This window comes from Myxocyprinus asiaticus, chromosome 2 (genome assembly GCF_019703515.2).
Source record: "Myxocyprinus asiaticus isolate MX2 ecotype Aquarium Trade chromosome 2, UBuf_Myxa_2, whole genome shotgun sequence".
Taxonomy (NCBI): Eukaryota; Metazoa; Chordata; class Actinopteri; order Cypriniformes; family Catostomidae; genus Myxocyprinus; species Myxocyprinus asiaticus.
In genome coordinates this window covers 1,088,881-1,105,122 of record NC_059345.1, presented here as the reverse complement: position 1 = coordinate 1,105,122, position 16,242 = coordinate 1,088,881, and the positions used below count along the sequence as shown (strand labels likewise).

Genomic DNA, 16,242 nt, shown 5'->3' with positions numbered 1-16,242 from the left:
GTCCTCCGCCACCCGGACTGAGGCGAATCACTACGCCACCACGAGGACTTAAGAGTGCATTGGGAATTGGGCATTCCAAATTGGGAGAAAAAGGGGAAAAATCCCCCCCCCAAAAAAAAAAATTCTCGCATCCTAAACCATCTCTCTTCAGCAAAATTGTCTGCTGCCTTTTATAATAGTCCTGTTATTATGTCAAATAGTGTTGTTGATTCTCAAGTACAATCTTTTAATAAGCACTGCCTTTCAGTCCTTGATAAAGTTGCTTCAAAAAAGACTAGATTGGCTTCTCTGTTTAATTCCTCCCCCTGGATGAACGATAGTATTCATTCTTTTAAAAGAACCTGTCGCAAAATTGAGCGTTTGTGGAAATCCACCCATCTAGAAGTTCACTAACAGTATTTAAAATAACTTTTAACGTATTTTAATAATATGGTTAAGGATGCCAGAGTTAACCTTGTATCAAATAGTAGACATAATCCCAAAATCCTGTTTGATACCATTAGAGATACTGTCTCTCCTGCTGTTCCAATTTCTTCCGTTGATGAGTGCAACAACTTCCTCCCCAAAATACCATGCCCTTCCTGGCGAGTTTTTCTCTAGTTTCACAACAAGAGCTCACCAAACTGGTTGAATGAATGAATGTTGCACTTATATAGCACATTTTTGGACACTACAATCAAAGTGCTTTTACACAGTGAACACTCCTCAACCACCACCAGTGTGCAGCATCCACCTGGATGATGCGACGGCAGCCATAGTGCACCAGTACATTCACCACACACCAGCTATTGGTGGAGAGAAGAGAGTAGAGTTATAGAGTCAATTAATGGATGGGGATTGTTAGGAGGCCATGATTGAGAAGGGCCAGTGGGGGAATTTGGCCAGGACACCAGGGTTACACCCCTACTCTTTTTACGAGAAGTGCCCTGGGATTTTTAATGACCAAAGAGAGTCAGGACCTCGGTTTAACGTCTCATCCTAAAGACGGTGCCTTTTTACAGTATAGTGTACCCGTCACTATACTGGGGCATTAGGACCCACACAGACTGCAAGGTGAGCACCCCCTGCTGGCCTCCCTAATACCTCTTCCAGCAACAACCTTAGTTTTCCCCAGGAGGTCCCCCATCCAAGTACTGACCAGGCTCAACCCTGCTTAGCTTCAGTGGGCAACCGGTCTTGAGCTACAGGGTGATATGGCTGCAGGTTAGCACAAATAAAACCTCCTCTAGTCCCTTTGACATTGTACCCACTGCTTTGTTTAAACATTTTATTGGTTCTATTGGTCCTTGTGTGTCCTCTCTATAATCAATGACTCGTTGACATCTGGTTATGTCCCAGCCTTTTTCAAACAAGCCGCTGTTCAACCACTTCTCAAAAAAACTAATCTTGATCCTTACTTGCCCCAGAATTACAGGCCTATTTCTAAGTTACCTTTTATAGCTAAGGTCTTAGAAAAAGTGGTTGCTAACCAGCTTACAGCTGTGTTGGATGAACACAATGTTTTTGATAAGTTTTAGTCTGGTTTCCATCAGTTGCATTCAACAGAAACTGCTCTTCTCAGAGTCTCAAATGATCTGTTAATGCAGGGTGATGCAGGAGAATGTTCTGTATTGATACTACTAGATCTCAGTGCCACTTTTGATACTGTGGATCACGGTATATTAGTTGAGAGACTCAGCCTTGGAGTGGTTCTCCTTGTATTTATCAGACACGACTTTCTCGGTCACTGTTCATAATTATGCCTCATCAGCTGATTCTCTTTCTTGTGGTGTTCCCCAAGGTTCTGTCCTGGGCCCGATTCTGTTTGCATTGTACTGGCTTCCTCTCGGGCAAATAATAAGACATTTTAAAGGTATCTCTTACCATTGTTATACAGATGATATTCAATTATATATTTCGTTTAAGCCTCAGTGTTTCTGTTCTTTTGTATTGCCTCAACTCTATAAAAGATTGGATGGCAGATGATTTTCTACAGCTAAATACTGAGAAAACAGAAGTTCTTATTTCTGCCCCCGATGGCATTGTCCTGAAAGTGATGGAAAGTCTTAGTTTTTTATCTTCTTCTGTTTAACCTACCCTTTGTAATCTAGGTATCTCTATGGGCCAGGCTTCGAGTCTTGACCAGCGTGTAAATTGTTTAGTTCGCTCCTGTTTCTACCAGCTGAGGAATATTGCTAAACTCAGGCCAGTTGTGTCCATTGCTGAGATGGAGATGAATATACATGCATTTATTTCCTCCCGCCTTGCTTATTGCAATTCCCTTTTCGCCTGTCTTGGCAATACGTCCCTGAATCTAGTACAAGTGGTCCAAAATGCTGCTGCCAAGCTTCTGACCAAGTCATCTAGAAGGACTCATGTAACACCAATTCTGATTTCTTTACACTGGCTTCCTATCAAATTTTGAATCCAGTTCAAGGTTCTTGTGATTACATTTAGAGCCTTACATGGTCAGGCACCTGACTATATTAACGAGCTACTGCAGCCATATAATACCAGTAGGAGGTCCTCTGATCAGGGTTTGTTGGTTGTTCCTCGCTCCAAGCTCAAGACAAAAGGAGACTGTGCCTTTGAGGTTGTAGCTCCTAAACTTTGGAACTCTCTCCCATTGGACTTAAGATCTGTGGACACTTTTAAAAAGCATCTTAAGACCCACTTGTTTAGACTTGCTTTTGTTTAAATTTGTTTGTTTTTAGTTTGTGTTTTTGTCTTGCCTCATGCTCATGCATTTATGTCTTGTTACTCTGTTTCTTATTTGCTTTTTAGTGTTTTATTGTGAAGCACTTTTGATGTCTGTTCTTGAAAGGTGCTATATAAATAAAATTGACTTACTCTTACTTACCTTGATAAATATTGCACTGAGTGAGAGTGTTGAACATCATCTGCAGTTCTGTAAGTTCTTCACTCTCATCAATATGAAATGTTTGTGTGTGTCGTGCAGGAGTTGCGCTGTCGTGAAGAGGAGTTGAAGCGTGCGGCGCTGGAGCAGAAGTCTCACGAGGAGTTTCTCCGTCAGCGTGAGCAGCAGTTAGTGCAGTGGGAACAAGACGTGTTTGAGCGAGAACTTTCACTCCTCATCCTCCATTTGAACCAGAACCACAAACCCAACGTGAAGAAACGCAAAGGAACGTTCAAGAAACACAAACTTAAAGTGAAGAATGGAGAGAAGATCAGTATGCCACAGGGTGAGGAATAAATATTAGCACAATACTAGTTTAATAGTTAATATATCAATAGTAATTCATGGGTTATCAGTTTCAACTAGCGATTATTTATATATAACACATGTTTGTTTGTGTGAATTAATTGGTGTTGAATGTACATGTAGATTTTATCCATAAGATCACAGTTCAGGCATCGCCAGGTTTGGAGAAAAGACGGAATTCTCCGGATCTGGGCTCGCCATCCATTGGGCCACGCTTCCGTGCGATACAATGTGAGTGTGTCCACCATATGTCAACACCGTAAAAAAAAATGCAATTGTCCAATCATTTCATGAGGTCTTTATTTGTCATGAAAAATGGCAAAACAGGCCTCATTTTCTTATGCAAAATCTAGTTTCTTAATTTCCTTCTCTTGACTTTGGGATGAAATATAACCTGGACGTGTTGTTGGCTGGTTTTCGTGACATCTCTCGGTCTCTCAGTGAGTCCCAGTGACAGCAGGTGGAGTTCAGTTTGGCCGTTGGAGTCTCTTCCTGTCAAACAGATTAATGGTGAGAGGAGATTCACTCCTCATCTGAGTCCCAAAAGCCCCAAAAGTCCAAAGATCCTGCGACTCAGTACACCGGAGAACAGGTACAGATGCTTTTTGATCATTTCAATTAAAGAACTACCAGAGCCGTATCTGCCTATAATGCTAAATATATGCCTTGTTAATTATTGTTACTATTTCTAAAGCACCACATTATTTCAGCTTGCTTCGTATAAAGAACACAATTGAAAAATATTAATATTAACCCATGACATTTGTCTTTTTTGTGTAAACCCTGTTACATTTAAAATGTTGTGGGGTTGAATGTTACAGGGTTGAGGATCAGTGCAAAATCTCTAATAACATCCTTAACTAGCAAATATATCTGCACCACATCGCATTATTTACAGTCAGTACTGGTGTGTTTGTGCCAAGAGCAGTATTTTTTTGTTTTTATATTGAGGTTTCCTTTGTTAAGGGTTTATAAATGTGTTTATTAACAGATAATAAGTGATTTACCAATGCATTATAAATCATTGACGTATGGTAATAACAACATCAACAAACAGGTTGACTTTCATGCAATACTTGCCAAATAATTAGGATTTTAACTTGCATGTTGTAATAAATGCTTAATAAATACATTTATTCATACTTTTATTAATCAAAACATAAAATGCCCTAATTCATGATTTATGTCACAATTCAATACTGGTGTGCTATGTGCCAGAAACATAATTTTTTTCTGTTTTCGTATTGATGTTTCCTTTGTTAAGGGTTTATAAACATGTTTATTAATGGCTAATAAGCGATTTTTAAACGCATTATAAATAATTGACGTGCGGTTATAACAACATGAACAAATAGGGCGACTTTCATGCAATACTTGCCAAAAAGTGAGCATTTTAACTTGCATGTTGGTATAAATTCTTAATAAATACATTTATTCACACTTCTATTAACCCTCCTGTTATCCTCAAATTTACTAACATCTTTTATCCTTGGGGTCAATTTGACCCCCAGCAATTTAAACCTCTAGAATATGACTTTTACCCAAGTTTATGTGTCAGGTACTTTGTTTCTTTGTTGACTACCTAAATAGCCCTTTAAATAAAACATTTACCTACAGCCCACCAGAAGGTAAAGTCCAGCTTTTTGTCTGCACTACTGTGCACCTGATGTGCAGAGAGTGTTTGCGTGCTCCTTGCAGACGTGTTTCTTGCATTTCACACAGGTGTTGCTGGTCTTGGAGTCGTTTCCGTTGGGACAGACCTGGCACCTGCCACATTTCCTGCCTGCAGTTTGAACCACTGGGGTGTGTGTCTCCATTTGTATGTCCTTCACAACAGTTGCAGCAGCAGCTGTTGATGCTCTTGGAAAGCACCATCTTCTCTCGATATGAGATTTCACCAGCGCGTAACCCAGCTGCTCCAGAAAAATCCTCCTTCGACTCAGTTTTCCGCTGTTCCAGTCCTTGTTTATTTCGCTCCATAATACAAAGGCATTGTAGGCGCTCACATCAATGATGCTGAAGAAAATGACAAGGGGTCAACGGGCAGTCAAGCATCGCCGGCTGTAGGTGGCTGTTACCTTGTCCAGAGGTACAACCCCCCCTTTGTCTCGTTGTAGTCCAAGACCATTCGTGGTTTTTTTGTCTTCACTGGTGCTCAGGACAGCATCTTTGTGCATGGTGCTCATCAGCAGGACATTTTTCCCTTTCTTGGGGCAACAGGAGATGACAGTGGCTCTGCCATTGAAAACAAACATTGAAGATGCTACCTTCCTGTTCTTCATCGCAAGAAGCTCAGAGGGAAGCTCCGCCTTGTTTTTTCTCACTGTCCCCAACATGGTAACCTTCCTTTTCAGCAGTTCCTCAACCAGGGCGTACGATGTGAAAAATGATCACATGTAATGTCATGACCATTCAGTCCTTCAGCCATGTCTGGTACCACCCTCATGCCCTGATTGTTTTCAGGTGCTTCCCCAGGGGATTTACCAATGTACACCTGCATATTCCAGGCATAGCTGGACTGTGCATCACATGCTGCTCATATTTTGATACCGTATTTGGCCGGTTTGCTTGGTATGCATTGTCTGAAGGGTCAGCACCCACGAAATGCAACCAGACATTCATCCACAGTGACGTGGGAGCCTGGCTTGTAAAGAAAGGGTAATCGCTGGACCCACTTGTCCCATACATCCCGTATTGCTGCGAGATTGTAACGCTCTCGTCTGCCCTGCCTTGTTCCTCTTGTCATCAAAGCGTATGACTTGTGTTGTCACTTTTCTTCTCACGTTGATATCAAAGGAATGGTTTATTTAGTCCTAGCTACCTTAAGTAATCTGCACTATTGTGCTAACTATTTGGCAAGAATTGCATGAAAGTCTAAATTTTTATGTATGTTGTTATAACCACATATCAATGATTTATAATGCATTTGTAAATTTATTATTAGTCATTAACTAACCCCTTTATAAACCATTTACAAAGGGGACATTAATGTTTACCTAGTCATAGCTACCTAAAGTACTCTGCAAAAATACTTCTCAGGTCTTCATGCTCATATAATAAAGCCAAATGACCATTAAACCATACTGAACTTTATATAAATATGTTTCTAATATTGGTAAATCCTTAATAAATGCTTCATATGTGCCCACTTTACATTTAGGTACATTTTAATAGTTTATTAATGTTGAAAAAGTGTTATTAAGCATTTATAATGTGTGCTAAAATGGCTCACTATTTGACAAGAATTGCATGAAAGTCGTAATTATGCATGTTGTTATAACCACATATCAATGATTTATAATGCATTTGTAAGTGTAATATTAGTCATTAACTAACCCCTTTATAAACCCTTTACAAAGGGGACATTAATGTTTACCTAGTCACAGCTACCTAAAATACTCTGCAAAAATACTTCTCGGGTCTTCATGCTCATATAATAAAGCCAAATGACCATTAAACCATACTGAACTTTATATAAATATGTTTCTAATATTGGTAAATCCTTAATAAATGCTTCATATGTGCCCACTTTACATTTAGGTACATTTTAATAGTTTATTAATGTTGAAAAAGTGTTATTAAGCATTTATAATGTGTGCTAAAATGGCTCACTATTTGGTAAGAATTGCATGAAAGTCAAAATTTTTGCGCATGTTGTTATAACCACATATCAATGATTTATAATGTGTTTGTAAATCACTTATTAGCCATTAATAAACACGTTTATAAACCCTTTACAAAGGGAACATTTATTGTAAAGTGTTACGTTAAATCGATTGCTATGATTTTTGCTTTTTTTGTTTGTTTGTCTGTAGTCTGTCAATGAGAGCGAAGCTCTTGGAAATGGACAGTAATGAAAATGAAGATTCGAAAGCAGATTTTGAGGAGTACAGACCGATTACACCAGAATACAACCACAACGGTAACACGCAAACATTCACACATAAACACACAATGTAAATAAGCACATATCATTGTTTTTATGTAAAGATAATTTTCATTATAGACTAACCCAGACGCTACCTTTAAAAGAACTTAAAACAAGCCTTATTATACTTTATGTATGATTCATTTTTTCATTTGAGGATGTCACCAAAATATGTTTTGTCAGATTTATCTCACTTCTGGAGACACTTTTATCTGTAAAGTATATTTGATTTTCTTTTGCATTTTTGCCTGCAATGCTAAATTATACTGTACTTTCCCTCTGAATGACTCACCAAATCTCACAGTTACAACGGAGTCGTTAATGCATTGAGAATTGTAAAGAAATGTAATTATAATTGAATTAATGCACATTATTATTATTATTATTATTTCATTTTTCCAAAAGTAACACAAAGTTTGTTGAAGTTAGCTGATTTAGAAACTGTTCTTGGTAACATTCTCATTACCACAACATGAAAATGAATATATATATATATATTATTAAATTTGTAAAGTGTTACAGTAGTACTCCCTTGGTACTGCCTTTAATTTGACTTATTTTAATAATTCAAAATCAAAAAGCAGCATCTTTTTACATGGTACAGTAATGAGAATTGGCGGGTAAAACGTGTTTAAGTGCCCTGAAAATAATGTAGGCTTAATTTCATGTATGCAAAATATAATTTCAGATTGTTTGTATTTATTTACGGTTAAATATGACCAGGACATTTTCTTGACAGGTTTTGTGAGAATCACCCAGATGGGAATTATTGTTTTGGTTTTACTACAGACTAGCCTTATGCCTAAGGGTTTTTACACAGTTTCCATTATTTTTACTTGACTTAGCAGTGACCTTTGACCTTCCCTGTCTGTAGAGGGTTCTGAGAGTGAGGAAGGTGGTTCGTCGCCCTGCGGCTCTCCCAAATCGGATCAGCCCAGACCGTCCTCTCTCGCTAAGAGCACACATGGCGCGCTGCTCAGTAGCGCCGCCCTGCTGGCGTCCGTTGCTCTGGGACGCTGTCTGGAGCCTCAGCACCCCCCCACGCCGCCCCCACGGGCGTCCTCACGGACTAACCTGTCCACACTAGAACCGGATCGCTCTCCAGACCGGCCCGCCGAACCCGACGTGGTGGACGATTTGATCACATTCGGCACGGACTCGTTACCGCAAGCATTTTTGGGCACGTTGAAACCCCCGGAGATTAAACTGTTACCGCTCACCCCTCCACCACCAAACCCGCGTGAGAGAGACCGGTCAGGCTGCCGCACGCCGCAGCACAGTCCCGGAGACTGGACGACGTACACGAACGGCGAGATGGCCAATGAGAATTCATATCAGAGCGGGGAGCGGCGGAGGAGATCGAGTAATGGACTTCACTCTTCACAGCTGGGTAAGATATAATCTGGGTCATCATTTACTCTCCCTCATGTCGTTCCATGAGATATTTTGAACAATGTACTGGTCGCTTAGTTCTTTAGAAGACTTGGAATATTGAGTCACATTGAAGTACACTATTCTAACATGTCTAGATTACTTTTTATTCTAGCTTTTATTTCTTATTCTTAATTGATTTTAAAATGTATGACTTCAAGTTCAAGTGGAAAAACATGACTCATGTTGTCCAGCACACAAGAGTGCTTTGTTAAACACTTCAAAGATCATCAACACACAGTTTAATGCTGCGTCTGGTGTGTTTGTGGTGTTAAATACGCTTCAGAGTTGTTTCTTACGGAAGCCCTGAACCACAAGGTGAAAAATACTTTTTTAGGTGTCTTAGTGCCTTCCTGAGCCTATGTCACACAATTTTCTTTTCTCTGGCAAAGTCATTTTATTTCTCTCTGAATTTTATTTTCTCTGAAATTTTTCACATGGCAACACATGAGAATTTTTTTTCTTGCTTGCTAACAATTAGCATGTGGTACCAACCTCTGCCACCAGGTGCCACTTTTAGTAAGCAAGAAATCTTATGCTTACAAGGTGACAGAATGTCTGTTGTACTTATTTGTTGATTTATAGATTTATAGTTTTAAAAGACTGTCTAACATTGTTGTTCTGTCTTGATTAAGATTTGAAAAACATTCTTGTTATTGTATTATACAGTAATTATAAATCTATTAATCAACATATAAAGTAAAACAGACATAGTGGCACCTGGTGGCAGAGGTTGGTACCACATGTTAATTGTTAGCTAGCAAGAAAAAAAAAATCATGTCTTGCCTCTAGAGGAGAATAAAAATTCAGAGAAAAAATGTGAAGAAAAAAAATCAGAGAGAAAAACAAATCCAGACAGGAAAAAAAAATTAAAAAAGATTTGTAGGGCATAGGCTCATTAATTAAACCAGTTGCAACAGAGAAAGAGAGCGCTATCATTTCCATTAACCTGTGCCGTTTGATAAACATCGGTTTTAGACATCGAATTCAGGTTTAAGTGTAACCGTAAAGGAAATCTTACATAAAACGCAGAAATAAAATGTTAGAAGAAAAGTAACTGCACAGAGTCCATTATATTTATAGAATAAAGACATCTTAGTTGTTAACACTTAGACTGTGCTTTTATTTCTATTTTATTTTATTTTTTTATTTTTTTATTTTCTCCCCTTTTTCTCACCAATTTGGAATGCCCAATGGTGGCGTAGTGACTCGCCTCAATCCGGGTGTCGTAGGACGAATCTCAGTTGCCTCCGCGTCGGAGACCGTCAATTCGCGCATCTTATCACGTGACTTGTTGAGCGTGTTACCACGGAGACGCAGCACGTGTGGAGGCTTCACGCTGTTCTCCGTGGCATCCACGCACAACTCACCACGTGCCCCACTGAGAACGAACCACATTATAGCGACCACGAGGAGGTTACCCCATGTGACTCTACCCTCCCTAGCAACCGGGCCAATTTGGTTGCTTAGGAGACCTGGCTGGAGTCACTCAGCGTGCCCTGAATTCGAACTCGCGACTCCAGGGGTGGTAGCCAGCGTCAGTACTCGCTGAGCTACCCAGGCCCCCGTGCTTTTATTTTTAATTAGCATTTATAATTAAGTGGTTTAAATTGTCCTGCTGCTAAAATTGTTAGGCATCTTAAACCGATTAATCAAATAAATAATCAAAGATGAATCAATTAATTCGAATAATCGTTAGTTGCAGTCCTAAAAAAGTCTCCTTTTGTGTTCCATGGAAGAAAAGTTCATATAGTTTGTAGACAAGCTTCACAGAATGTCTAATGGGAATGAACTGTAGATTTATATAAACAGCATGATTTATAGTTAATACCGTAGTGTTCGATTGACGCACAACCAAAGATATGGGCCGTGTTTTCTCCTCCCTTTGAAAAGTTATGTTTATTTACTGCTCTAATGTTCTGTCCTGTTTTACTCTTCACTAGTGTTGGATCTGCCGTTGTGTCAAGACACTTTTGAGTCCGAGGACAAATCTCCAATGCCATTCGCTCTGTATCCAGACCCTCGACTTTGGAGCCCCAAAACACGGCGTCTAGAGGTCAACATCATCCCACGACCCCGCCCATCCCCTATCCGACCCCGCATTGACCCATGGAGTTTCGTATCGGCTGGCGTGGTGGACAAACCTGATGCCAAGAAAGCCACTTGTGGAAGCAGTCCCATGAGCCCTCGACTGGGGTACCACCCCTCACCCACAAACCCCTTCACAAACTGTGACCCCTTCCCTTCCCCGGACTGTGACCCCTTCAATCTAAAGCTCGACCCTTCCATGAACACGGACCACTTGTCCTTTGACCCCTTCTCCACCCCCTTCCCGACCTCACGCTCCGCCCCCTGTTCGACAAACGGAAGCCCCAATCTTTCTCTCAGGGTGGCCCCTCCAAACACGGTGGACTCGCCGCTCATAGACCTCGGATGCGTGGGTGTCAACAAACCGCTAGATGTCCCCAAAGAACGAGTCCAGACGCGCCGAACTCTCGGGCTCAGCCCCTTCCGCTCACCAGCACTGCTGAGAGATGACAGGTTCTGAACGTGAAGTCCAGAAACATACTCTACACAAGTTACCAAACGCAAAGGCTTGGCCAACGCATTGCGTGCGATCTTGTCGTACGAACTTGACATGCGTTTTTGTGTTGCTGTGGTGGTAACAAACTTCAGCACTCAATGGGGCGACAGTGTTTCCTTTAAATGTCTGTCACTAAATCAGATGTTTTTATTCAGGAAGCTGCTATTAGCATGTCGACAGTTTAACAAACGTTAACTAGCTCAGCAAGATCCTCATTGACCTGCAAGGGATTGACCTGCTAATGTCCGCTATAGCGCCCCTTGTGGCAATGCGATATGCACTTGCATTGCGTTATAATTTGCGCTCTGACACATTTCGAAACACAACAACACTTGAAACTGATCTTGCGTAGCTTGAAGCGCCTGCTTTGACATGCTTGTGTAAAATATGTTTCGGCATAACGCAGAGGCGCATGCTAATTTTAGCTCCCATAAACGGATCCTAGCAAGGGTTCATTCTCATTGCTTCAGTGTTTGGGATCATTGAATTTCCTCAAATGTAAAACCAAAAGATGTCAATTTGTCCTCGGAAAGAACGATGGATATCATCGAGATTTCATTTGATGGAGCTCCTCAACAAACGCTGATGTGTTTTGGCATTCCAAACATGGGATTATTCCACAGATTTGTCCAACTCGTCATTCCCAATTAACTTATTTCAGTTAAAACGTCACAAGACATGAAATCAATGTCTTCCTCTTGGATTTTTTGAACTTCCTGTCTGACATCACTTCCTCAGGGTTCTAATGCCCTATTTCAGCACTTGAATAGATCAGTTTCAATGTATTGTTCTTAAAGGTGTTGTGAGAGATTCGGATGTTAAAATGCTTTTTCACGTATTTGTTTATTGGCTGAATCCCTTGAAAAGCAACATGACATGCCAACTTCTGACTCAACCAATGGCGTGAGTGTGGGGCGGGACTATCTAAGGGAGTGTGTTTGGGGAAACCTGTTTGAAAACAATTATTTTTTGTAAATCCGCTTGGTGATGCAGAAATGACACATTTCACCTTTAGTTTAAGTTCTCAAATTATTACCAAGTAATTTGACATCGTTTCACTTCAGATTTGGCTTGCTTTTAATGAGGTGTGAGACTGTCTTTAACAGATTCTTTGGGAGTGACTACAGAAACAACGTTCTGAAAGGAGTTTGTGTTATTGTGACCCGGGAGAATTCATCACTCATTCCGTATGCGTGCCAAAAAATGCAATTGCTCCGTTTAGTGAGCGGTAATAATTTTCAGACTCGTGCGGTTTCTTGAATCTAGTCCTGCTGTAACATAACGAATGATGTTTATGTGAAGCCTCTTTTCAACAAACTTTCAGTTCAGAGCACTTGTATCACAAGCTGTTTAGACATTTAAGTATGTGCCAGGTATATAGTTATAATTACATTAAATTGTCAGTAGTTAAAATGCTCATTTTTAATTTCAGGAATGGAATTAGTAGTGAAAATAGTCATTTTTGATACCAGTAATTAGGTTTTGCACTAGTGAAAACTTTATTTCATCATTACTCGTGGAAATACACATTCTTGATGTCAAAAATGACATTTCACCTAGTTAAAAACATAATTATTGATATCTGTAATTGCATTTTTACTAGTAGAATTTCACAATCATCTGTCAATTCACTCCTGTTCGAAACACAATCACAGATCTCTATATATAATTTCTTACTAGTAAAAATTCTGATTTCACATATCACCAATGTACTTATTTCAAGTGAAAATTATCATTTTTATATTCATATTTTAGTAACATTGTTACTAATGCAAATGTCCATTCCTGATATCAATAATAGAATTACAGCTAGTAAAAATGCCCTTTTTTATATCTGTAATTTGGTTTTCACTAGTGGTTAATTTCAGATATCTGTAATGGGATTGTAACTAGTAACATGGATGCAAACTCATGAGAGGTGGGACAGTCATAGCAGGTGTATATTTCAGTTAATTTGTTTGTTGTATTTAAAGATTTTTTTAAGTGTTTAAGCATAAAGTAACCCCTTTAAGTGATTTTAATAAGGAAAATATAAAACTTCTTACAGAACAATTTGGGCAAATTAGCTTCAAAGGGGAGTAGTTTGCATCCTTGAAGACTTTTTTATAAATCTTTAATTACTCTTCAATTTATTGATGTTGGAAATCCATTTCTAGATATCTGAAATACCAAATCTTTTAAACTAGCATTTTCACTAGTTACAGATATCAATCATTGTTTTTTACTAGTTGAGGGGTGTTTTCCTTTTGTCAAATCTACACTCTTAGAGGAAAAGGTTCCATATAGAACCCATAAGGTTTCTATTGCTCGCTTCATATTTGGAACCCCTAAAAGGTTCTACATAGAACCCTTTTTTAGGGGTTCCATCGAAAGTACCCTAAAGGGTTCTTTGAGCCAAGTGAAAAGGTTCTATATAGAACCTTTTAGGGGTTCCCAACATGGAATCGTACCATTTTGGTTTTTGTCTAGTTTATAAATTTAGTTTTTGTTTTATAGCCAGAATAACGTTTAATAGATGTGTGAATTAAAAATGTTAATATGCAAAAAGGGTTCTTTATTTGTAAACTTTGTAAATGGAACCTTTTTCGCATAAAGTGTTATTTGGAGCTGAGTAAAGAACCCTAGGGTTCTGTATAGAACCCAAAGAACCTTTTTTTTTTCTAAGAGTGTAATTATATCAAGAAGTAGCAGTTCATTAGTAGTAATTCCAGTGCTGATATCAAAATTAACATTTTAACTAGTGAAAATTTCATTGTACATGTCTATTTTCTCCTTTACATTATTAAATGTTGAAAAGGCTTGTGATAGTGCAATTGGGTGTTTGTGTTCAGTTCCTGAAGTTTCCAGCACCAGAGAATGTTGTTATTCTTTAGTGTACAAAAATATCTCAGAGAATCCAAAGTCAGCCTGAAGATATGATTAAAGAGAGTTCTTGAGTTCCCCCATGAATAAGTCCTGTAGAGAGGAAGTACTGACTTCCCCCTGGTGGACGGTGTGTGTGCTGCACCCAGACTCTCATCTCTGACATTTTATTCCCAGCAATGAAATTCCTTTGAGAGGCGAGCCGGGTTCGGTAGACATTTTCACCATAACAGTGGCCTTCTTTGGCATTCGGCTCTGTCAACATACCCTGAGATTTCTGCTGCACCAACTCTTATAAAAGTATTGAGCACAGACTTAAACTATGACAACCAAGATATTCCTCTGAATATTATAGCTACTGCGTCATTACACTTTCTCTGAAACCAGATTCCCATATTTTCAGAAGAAAACAAACAGTGCAGTTACACACTGAACAATTAGTGTTAAAGTTTTTGTTCAGATAGTGATGCTTGACTTTTAATTATACTAATTATTCCGCTCAGAGCACGTCACATATTGCTGGCAATTGAATATTTCTGTGTTTTGTGGCTAAAGCCCATCGCTAAAGGATATATCACTGGAGGTTCAACATCTCATGAGCTCATGAAGAGAGATTATTGGCTTTAAGACAACTTGACAATCATAAAATGTCTAGAAATAGCCCACAGCACCGATTTTAGCCGTTCTCACGTCAGCTGGCATGTTTTGGCGCCGTTTCTGAATTGTAAACAGCGGGTGTTCATGTTGGCACGGAGTATAAGATCACCATCTGCTTACCAATACTGAAATAACATTTCTGAATAAATAGAATATGAGACGTCGGCACTAGCTGTCGTGTGCCGCACGCTGATTGGTGGATGATTCGCGGGTCACGCCACTGAAAGATTCTGACTAACGGTTGATCAATGCGGGGGCTTAATGGCTTATGCTGATATCTAGAGTACAGAAGCCCTGAACCACACCGTGAAAAACAATCAGTAGGTTAAGAAAATGTCTTTAGGTGTCTAGTGCCCTACCAAAAAAAAAAAAAAAAATTTTAATAATCTCTCAAAGAAATGTTTCTCAACATTTTTTTTCTCTCTGTTTTTTTTCTCTCAATGTTATAAATGTTTCTTTCCTTGATTAAGTTTGCAAAACATTCTTGTTAGAGTGTTACGCAACTATAAATCAACAGATCAATGAAGCACCACAGCTGTCACTGTCACCTTGTAAGCAAAAGATTTCATGCTTTCTGATAGTGGCACCTGGTGGCAGAGGTTGGTATCACATGCTAATTGTTAGCTAGCAAGCAAAAAAATAAATAAAATTGTCATGTGTTGCCTCTTGAGGAACAAAATGATTATTATTATTTTTTTGTTGTTTATTTTTGTTTTGAGAAAAAAAAATTTGAAAGAAAAATAATTTTTTAAAATTTTTTTTTATTATTATTGTTTTGGAGAGAAACATTTTTTCAACAAAAAATTTTTTTTTGTTTTTGTTTGTAGGACAGGCTCAGGAAGGCACTAGACACCTATTATCACATACTGAATCACTTTTTTCACATGCAGTTCAGGGCTTCCATACTAGAGAGCAGGGTGACGACACAAAACGCAAATCTTATCTACACAAAACTGAAGAATTGAAGTGATTTTTTTCAGCAGGGTTGTCATAAAAGCAAAACAGATGTTTGTCCAAACCTGTTCAGAAATCGTGTTTCGTACTGTATGCATTTCACTGTGACCGTTAAAAGAGTCTTTGAAAAGAAAATAAAGCTATCGATATTTATTGACGCCTGTAAAACACTGGATTCAAGACATTTGAAAAGGGTCACAGACACATTCCACATTAGGATGCTTTATTATTATAAGAAAGATTATTAACGTTTTGTTTTTTACTTCATTGGAGTTTGTTGTAATGAGTTTTGAGTGCTGCAAATCTGTGACTTTACAATGTTAAAAAGAAACAAACTAAAAATATTTACTGTTCTGTCATAACAGAATGAATTTAAAATGGACTGTGTGTTATTGAAATGATATACAACTGTAGCTGAAACGGTTTCGAACAGACAAATGACTTTCTCTGTTGCGTCTGGTTATGACACTGTTACGATATGTTCATATTTGGAAAACATTTGCTTAATTGTCATGAAAGTAAATACACATTGAAAAATAAAATTGGTGTGTATATTTATAGATGGATCAATGATGTCTAATAAATTATTCAAAAATACATAAATGCAATTCACACAAAGCAATA

General features: G+C 38.7%; 1 protein-coding gene across 1 annotated transcript in view; it reads left to right on the top strand.

Annotated features, from left to right (window-relative positions):
- LOC127410419 (mitogen-activated protein kinase kinase kinase 11-like) overlaps window positions 1–16,184 on the top strand; it is a 43,596-nt gene extending 27,412 nt beyond the window's left edge. The window contains exons 5-10 of the mRNA XM_051645677.1: window positions 2,939–3,182; window positions 3,326–3,433; window positions 3,644–3,794; window positions 7,018–7,124; window positions 8,005–8,520; window positions 10,505–16,184. Of these exons, the coding sequence (XP_051501637.1) occupies window positions 2,939–3,182; window positions 3,326–3,433; window positions 3,644–3,794; window positions 7,018–7,124; window positions 8,005–8,520; window positions 10,505–11,109 (1,731 nt within the window). The 3' untranslated portion in view covers window positions 11,110–16,184. The remainder of the gene's footprint in view (window positions 1–2,938; window positions 3,183–3,325; window positions 3,434–3,643; window positions 3,795–7,017; window positions 7,125–8,004; window positions 8,521–10,504) is intronic.
- The last annotated feature ends 58 nt before the right edge of the window (window positions 16,185–16,242 follow it).